The sequence below is a fragment of the Geospiza fortis genome, unplaced genomic scaffold (assembly GCF_000277835.1).
Source record: "Geospiza fortis unplaced genomic scaffold, GeoFor_1.0 scaffold96, whole genome shotgun sequence".
Taxonomy (NCBI): domain Eukaryota; kingdom Metazoa; phylum Chordata; class Aves; order Passeriformes; family Thraupidae; genus Geospiza; species Geospiza fortis.
Genome location: NW_005054454.1, coordinates 357,098 through 365,171, shown reverse-complemented (window position 1 = coordinate 365,171; position 8,074 = coordinate 357,098). Strand labels below are relative to the sequence as shown.

At 49.8% G+C, this 8,074-nt stretch overlaps 1 protein-coding gene across 3 annotated transcripts in view; it reads right to left on the bottom strand.

Moving 5' to 3' along the window:
* Nucleotides 1–1,380: 1,380 nt before the first annotated feature.
* Nucleotides 1,381–8,074, bottom strand: part of IFNAR2 (interferon alpha and beta receptor subunit 2) — a 10,606-nt gene continuing 3,912 nt past the window's right edge. Inside the window, exons 3-10 of one of the 3 annotated variants that reach the window (XM_031062631.1) lie at nucleotides 7,888–7,929; nucleotides 7,475–7,598; nucleotides 6,960–7,129; nucleotides 5,563–5,735; nucleotides 5,145–5,307; nucleotides 4,347–4,465; nucleotides 2,817–2,925; nucleotides 1,381–2,282 (exon numbers count right to left, since the gene is read on the bottom strand). In XM_031062631.1, coding sequence (XP_030918491.1) covers nucleotides 1,708–2,282; nucleotides 2,817–2,925; nucleotides 4,347–4,465; nucleotides 5,145–5,307; nucleotides 5,563–5,735; nucleotides 6,960–7,129; nucleotides 7,475–7,598; nucleotides 7,888–7,929 — 1,475 coding nt within the window. In that variant the 3' untranslated portion in view covers nucleotides 1,381–1,707. Of the gene's footprint in view, nucleotides 2,392–2,816; nucleotides 2,926–4,346; nucleotides 4,466–5,144; nucleotides 5,308–5,562; nucleotides 5,736–6,959; nucleotides 7,130–7,474; nucleotides 7,599–7,887; nucleotides 7,930–8,074 lie in introns of all 3 variants that reach the window. The other 2 variants (XM_031062633.1, XM_031062632.1) reach the window with 2 other exon arrangements.

Genomic DNA, 8,074 nt, shown 5'->3' with positions numbered 1-8,074 from the left:
GCGGCCCCGGCACCCCGAACCTTCCGCTTCCACCTCAGGGCGGGCCCCGGCACCCCGAACCTTCCGCTTCCACCTCAGGGCGGGCCCCGGCACCCCGAACCTTCCGCTTCCACCTCAGGGCGGGCCCCGGCACCCCGAACCTTCCGCTTCCACCTCAGGGCGGGCCCCGGCACCCCGAACCTTCCGCTTCCACCTCAGGGCGGGCCCCGGCACCCCGAACCTTCCGCTTCCACCTCAGGGCGGGCCCCGGCACCCCGAACCTTCCGCTTCCACCTCAGGGCAGGGCGGGCACCCGGAGCCCCGGCACGCCGAAGGAACCTTCCCCGCTTCCCCACAGGGAGGGCCGGGCTGCGGGCACGGCGGCGGCCCCGGGCCTGAGGGTTCTCCCTCAGAGAAACAGCAGATTTGTCTTTCCAAACCAGCTCTGGGTCTGCTGGTGGATAAAACCAGCACTGGGAGATAAAAGAAACAATGGGAAGGATTCCACTGAGCGATGAATGGAAAAAGATTTTTGCTTTTACAAATAAACTTTAGGTTTGCTGATAAATGAAATTAGACGTTGAAAGATGAAAGAAACAATAGGGAAGAAAACCCCCTAAATTCCTTAAGAATTGAAAATGAAAAGGGAGGGTTATAGATTAGAGGGAAATCTCGGGTATCAGCTGTTTTGGGAAGTCTGTACCTCTCAAGTGGCTCAGCCAATGGGGAAAAAGAGAAGGGAAATGCAGCCGGGAAATTGGGATAAAAAGGAGGCTGTGTCCTCCAAAAACCTGAGAGATGCCAGGGGAATGCCCCATGGCCTCTCTCTTTATTCAAATAAAGTAAAAGGATGCCTCTGTTTCCTTTTTGGACATAAACGTCTGGTGTTTGTGGATTAATTTGCCTAACGCCCCTCACACATTGGGCCTGTTTCCCCTCACACAACAGGGCTGCTCACACCGCTTTTAAATGGCTCATTTGGGTTTTAAATGTCATAAAAATATTTTAATATGAATCAGCAATGGTACAAAAATGATACAAAAATAAATTCAAGAAGTGTATTAATGCCTCAATCCATTCTTTTGTCAGCTGAGTGCTCCTGCCTCTGCCCCCATTATTCCACTTGATCAGTGCTCTCTGCACAAATACAGTATCCAGCCAGCAGAACGGGTTTCACAAAAAATCCAGTGACAGAGATAAAGAATAAAAAAATTGTAAGAGTGGTCTGTTTGGGAGACCAGCCTTCCACTGTGCCAGGCTGCTCCCAGCCCCAGTGTCCAGCCTGGCCTTGGGCACTGCCAGGGATCCAGGGCCTGCCCACCCTGCCAGGGAACAATTCCTCATTGCCAAGATCCCATCCAACCCTGCCCTCCAGCACTGGGAGCCATGCCCTGGCTCCTGTCCCTCCATCCCCTGCAAATTGTCTCTCCTCGCCCTCACAGGGAAAAATTTCTAATCCAAAACTGCCCTCTGTCAGTTTGAAGCCATTCCCTCTTGTCCTGTCCCTCCATGGCTTGTCCAAGGCCCCTCCTTTGGAGCCCCTTTGGGCACAGAAGAAGCTCGAAGGTCTCTCTGGGTCCTTCTCCAGACAAACACCCCCAGCTCTTTCTGCAGGAGCCCACGCTCACAGGATGTTAATGAAAGGACAAGATCTGTGTGTTCAGTCCAGAAATAAGAGTTGAACAACACTGGTTCCTATGTTATAAAGTAAAAGCAGTTCTCCCTTCTTCATCTCCTCATGTAGCCCGTTACTTGCTCTGTGTCTGAGTCCAAAGAGTCGCTTTCCTCAGAGGAAGAGGAGGAGTTTTGCCACTCATGGAAGGCATTAGAACAAGGTGCTCCCTGCCCACTTCCCGGGTCCTGCAGCAGCTTTGCCTGCGCATCATGAGCACAGTGCCAGTCCCCTGCATCCTGTGGGGCTGGGGGAGCAGCTGCAGGGCCGTGCCCATCCTGCTCCAGGGTGCCCAGCAGCACGGTGTTCAGGCTGATGGTGAAGCACCCACTGCCCCCCTGGGGCTCATGGCTGTCCCCACACAGAGGGCTCAGCAGCTGCCTCCTCATGTCCCCGTCCCCTGCAGGGTGCCCCTGGGGCTCCTGGGGCTCAGCAGCTGGCGTGTCCCCAGCCTGGCTGCTGCTGTGCTCACAGGTGCTGCTCCCTGAGTACTGCTCCGGGCTGCTGGGGGTGTCACAGCCCCGGGGGACACTGCCCCTGCCCAGCCTGCCCCGCCTGGTGTAGTCGTGCTCACGCAGGGCACTGGAAGCACTGTCACTGCTGTCACTGTCAGTGTCATCACTGGCACTGCCTCTGCAGCCCCTGGCCTTGCTCTTCACCTCTCTGGGGATGATCTCCACTGAGGCCACTGTTTCTGACTCGGACACCCATGGGGAGTAGGCCAACCTCCTGATGCATGCCTGGAGAGTAAAAGGAATTAAATCAATCAGCCACTTTTGCACATATGCACACAACAGCACGAAAAAAAATCCCAAATAACCTCCAGCCATCAGGCTGTCAAACAAATGATTCCTTCTGTGCCACACTTTGGGCTTTTTCTGCAGAGTTCAGGGTATCTAGGTATTCTAGGCTGACTATATGATGCTTTTATCTCCCAAATTTGCCCTAAACCAGGACAAACACAATTGTTCCTTCTTTTTCATTCCTGAACATCACACAACCCCTGAAAGGTTTGAGTGAGAAGGGATCTTAAAAAATCATCACATTCCAATCCCCTGCCATGGCAGGGACACCTTCCACTGTGCCCAGTGTCCAGCCTGGCCTTGGGCACTGCCAGGGATGCAGGGGCAGCCCCAGCTGCTCTGGGCACCCTGTGTGGCACTGCCTCTGCAGCCCCTGGCCTTGCTCTTCACCTCTCTGGGGATGATCTCCACTGAGGCCACTGTTTCTGACTCGGACACCCATGGGGAGTAGGCCAACCTCCTGATGCATGCCTGGAGAGTAAAAGGAATTAAATCAATCAGCCACTTTTGCACATATGCACACAACAGCACGAAAAAAAATCCCAAATAACCTCCAGCCATCAGGCTGTCAAACAAATGATTCCTTCTGTGCCACACTTTGGGCTTTTTCTGCAGAGTTCAGGGTATCTAGGTATTCTAGGCTGACTATATGATGCTTTTATCTCCCAAATTTGCCCTAAACCAGGACAAACACAATTGTTCCTTCTTTTTCATTCCTGAACATCACACAACCCCTGAAAGGTTTGAGTGAGAAGGGATCTTAAAAAATCATCACATTCCAATCCCCTGCCATGGCAGGGACACCTTCCACTGTGCCCAGTGTCCAGCCTGGCCTTGGGCACTGCCAGGGATCCAGGGGCAGCCCCAGCTGCTCTGGGCACCCTGTGCCAGGGCCTGCCCACCCTGCCAGGGTGAGCTGAGTCTTGTCACTCTCCCAACTCTTGCAGTCACCTCTATCACAGCTGAGCAATTTTAATATCCTTTAGAAACTATCTTTTGAAGCAATTTTCACCATTTTACCATCCCAAGCCCTGTCTTCCCTCTGCACTTCAGGGATTATTCAATATTTGAAGCATTCATCAAGTTGACAATAAAAAATAAATAAACCTTAGACACTCCTTAGGAATGTGTTCAGCAATTGTTGGGATGTGAAAGTGACACAGCAAAGGACAGAAACATGTGGAAGAAGCCTTAGGAAAAAAGTGATACCCATCTGCTCTGGGTATGTTTGTAGAAAATGCAAAATATTTGTGCTAAAAAACTGTAGAGAATAAAGGTAAAAGAAGCCAGAGACTGTAAAAAAATAGAACAAGCAAGAAAAGATAGAAGACAGAAACAAGAAATCTTGTTATTTGTGATTGAAATTTAGTGGCACAATTATTTGTGAATGAAATTATCCATTTAAATTCAATCTATGGAAATAAAAAACTAGCTGGCTCTGGAGTGGCTCCCTCTGTGCTTGATCACAGAGGAAGTCCAAGAGAGATTATTTTATTATTATGAAACAGTGGAACAACTTCTCCTCCAGTCTCTCCTCACAGGGCAGCTTCTCAAGCCCTCTGCTCCCCCCTGGCCCTGCTCTGGGCCACACCTTTTGTGCCCTGTGGGGACCAGAACTGGGTGGAATATTCCTGGATGTTCCCCCTGAGCAGGGTGGGATGATCCTCTCTGTTAGTAACTTGTCACAGAAGTAGCAAGAAATGGTTTTGAATATTTGTTCTGAAGATCAGACAAAACTTAGCAGCCTAGAGAGCATTTTGACTGAGGTAAACTACAAATGCAAACACTCTGTGCTGTTACAGAACTTGTACCTAAAGCACAGGACTGGAAATTCCAGCTGTTAAACCTCCTGCTGCCAGCCAGAGAGGGCAGACCTGAGAGCTCTTACATACCAAGGCCTGAGGAAGGGAAAACTTCGGGAAAATAAAGCCTGCTGCATGCACACACTTCAGAACTGCAACAATGATCAGTGAGACACAGACAGCACCGGCCACTGCAGCTTCATGGTACCCTGGAGTGAAAAAAATCAAATAAACACACATGGAGGAAGTGTCCCACCAACACATTCCAGATCTCCCAGTCACAACAGCTATTAGGAATCCCAATAATTTTAGTTAGAAGGGATCTGTGAAAGTCAGAGTCAGAACAAGACCAAATCCTAAATTAGCTTCAGGAAATACAAAAGAAGTGACTCCCATCTTTCTGCAGAGCTAGTGGAGATCTTTATGGCTCAGGGGATTGCCAAGAGATTTGCTGCCCCAAAGTGCTGGGTTTTTATATTTCACTCCTAAATACCCACAATGGTTCTCTATTGGAATGTTTCTCTCTGCCAGCGAGGTCCTGAGGGACAGCACCCAGGGAGCAGCTGGGGTTGGGCCAGGAGGGATTTAGGTTGGATTTGAGGGAAAGGTTCTTGCCCAGAGGGTGCTGGCACTGCCCAGGGAATGGGCACGGCCCCGAGGCTGCCACAGCTCCAGGAGCCTTTGGCCAGCGCTGCCAGGGATGCCCAGGCTGGGCTTGGGGGGGTCTGGGCAGGGCTGGGGTGGCACTGGGGATCCCTGGGGGTCCCTTCCCTCAGGACATTCCATGATTCTGTGATCACTTTTTTTTTAGGACTGAACTGTAAATGTCCCTACACCAAAAGAACACGTTGCACACCCAGACCAGCCCCCTGCCCACAGCTCCATTACCTTGCTGAGCCTCTGAGTCTGCAGTGACACATTTCCAGGGGGAGGGGACAGAATTCTTGTTCAGGGATGCAGTGACCCCCACAGACAGGCAGTAATTCCTGCTAGGATACAACTCCTCAATGACAACACTGAACACCTCTTCATTGGTTCTCTGCCGTGGCCTCTGCCATGAAAAACAATGGTTTGAAGTCAGTTATTGGCTGAGAGAGCCCCTGCTCCCTCCTCCAGACCTGCCCCCTGCAGGGAAAGGAAGCTCAGATTCTGCTGGCCATGGTCTCTCTTTTCTTCTAAGAAATCTATTTCTGTTTTCTTTTGCTTCTATCCACATATTCGGATTTAGGAGCCTATTAACCATCAGAGCCATTTCATGCCCTCTGTGTTCCTCCCCTAAAGCACAACTATTCCCAAATTTCCCTACCTTATGCTCTCCATCCTGTGATTTCAGGGTGATGATATAATCCAGCTCGTCATAGATATCAATTAAAGACAGCAGCTTCCCATTCTGTCTGAAGTGAGAGGCTGGCAGCTTTATGGTGACGTTGAGGCAGTTTGGACAGGAAGTGATATTCACTTCTGGTGGTCCCAGAATTGCTGTTGGAAAACAAGAAAGAGGAAAAAATGATCGAAAAAATACAGTTCTACTTTATCCAGTACCAGTTCCATCTCTGTGATACACACAGCTGCCTCAGCACACTCCAGAGGGGGCCCTGCTGTAAATCCACGAGGCCTTGCAACATTTAACTTCCACAGCCAAACCATCATTTCCCACATGGCCAGACTTTAAAGGAAAAGGAGTGGAAGGAAGAAGCAGAAAGGGGACAGAGGATTTGCTCCGGCTCCACAGAGACGTGATCTTTGTATCTACACGAGATTAAAGCTGAGGTTAAAGTACAGAATAGAATCCTAGAATGGGCTGGGTTGGGAAGAACCTCACAGCCCACCCAGGCCACCCCTGCCATGGCAGGGACACCTCCCACTGTCCCAGGCTGCTCCCAGCCCCAGCGTCCAGCCTGGCCTTGGGCACTGCCAGGGATCCAGGGGCAGCCCCAGTTGCCCTGGGAATTCCATCCCAGCCCCTGCCCACCCTGCCAGGGAACAATTCCCAATGTCCATGTAACCCTGCTCTCCTTCAGCTGAAAGCCACCCCCGGCCTTGTCCTGTCCTTTTTATTAAACCAACTGCAGGGCTCCTCCTCAGGATGTTCTCCTTGTCCCATTCTCCTCATTCCCTACAGCATTCCCCCATGGCTGACTCTGGAAGGGGACACAGCAGTTGCCTCTGCTGAGCTCAGAGGAAACACCATCAGTTCATCCTCCACAGCTCTCCAGCTGCTCCTCAATATCTCAGCTCTGTGAGCTCAAAACTCCATTTTAAGCAGAGCCAAGGGTGAAGCCACCTCTGGCAAGAAAGACAAGTACCTTCAGCAGGGAAAAGGGCAGATTGATTGTTTGTCCATCAATCTCTCCCCTACACCTGCTGCAGAACTGCCACTTTTTAACTCAACATTCATTATTTGAACACACAAATACAATGTTCTTCTTTAAGTTATGTACCTTACACAGTCAAGAGATTTTTACTTGGTGTTTGTCAATGCACAACTGTATTTTCTTTATAATTATAATGTATTTATTTCAAAACCAGAGCCTCATTCCTTTAGCAGAGCTACAAATCAGGACTACACATAGATGAAATACTACATACAAATAGCCACCAACACAGCCAGTATGGAGCCTTACAGCAAAGGTAACAGAACACAATTCAGGATTAGCTGCTAATGAAAACTACAAAAAGAAGAAATGCAGAGACAGAACTTACTCTCAGTGAGTGGCACAAAACGCAGCAGAGAAGAATTGAGCACCTGAGCTCCTCCAATGCTCTGAACAAATACAGAATACTCAGTAGACCTGTCCTTGAACTCCTCTGTCAGCTCACAGGAGAGCTGGGCAATGCCTGAACACTGCTGAGCACTCATCCAGTTCTGGCTCCTGCAGGAAAGAGCAAGAGTCTCAATTCTCTGATGTGAGAAGGCATGGCAGTGTGAGGAGAGCATCCCAAAGGAAAATAAAACCTCAGAAAAACTAAGAAAAAAACCAAGAAAAACAGAGAAAACCTCAGCCTTACTATTTTCAGAGAATCCCTGAGGCTGGCAAAGCCCTGCCAGCCCATGGAGTGCCAGCTGTGCCCCATGGGCACCTTGTCCCCAGCCCATGAGGAGAGCACTCAGTGCCACCCCCAGGGGACACCTGCAGGGATGGGCACTGCAAAGCTCCCTCCTCTTTGAGTCAATAAACATTAAAAGCAGAATTTGTGCCGTATTTTGTGTGACTTGCCTGTAGTCTTTGTAGAGCACGTTGTAGGATGCTGGCACAGCTGGGTCATGTTCTGCCTGCCAGGACAAAATGTGCTGGAAATTGTGGGAGTCCATCTGGAGGTTGTAAGGAAGCCCCTTTCTCTCTAGAAAGGAAAAAATAACAACAAAAAAAATCCCAACAAACAACTCCGAGCTTTGCAACCATTCTAATAAATAAACCCATTTAGAGCAGCTCAGGATTTGCCCCAAAAAGCAGCCCCAGGGGAGAGCTCAGCACAACAGACACAGCAATGCAAAGCACTGTGCACATGGACTACATTTCTCTTAAGTTCTTTCTCCAAAAAGCATGAAGTTCCAAAATGATGATTGGTGAGGATGCGCAAGCTACGAAACGTGCTAGGAAAAGCATTTTAGAGATGGTAACACTCTTACCAGGCAGGCTGCAAACAGCTGCAGACAGAAAGGTGAGGCACACTGGAAAGTGAAACTCTGTATTAATGCTTTGGTGTATCCACAGGACCTGACTTTTATTACAAGATCTCATTTGCAACAATTGGTTCATACCCAGCACTCCCTGGGGGAACTGTTACTTTCTTTCACACCTTCCTAGACTTCCCTA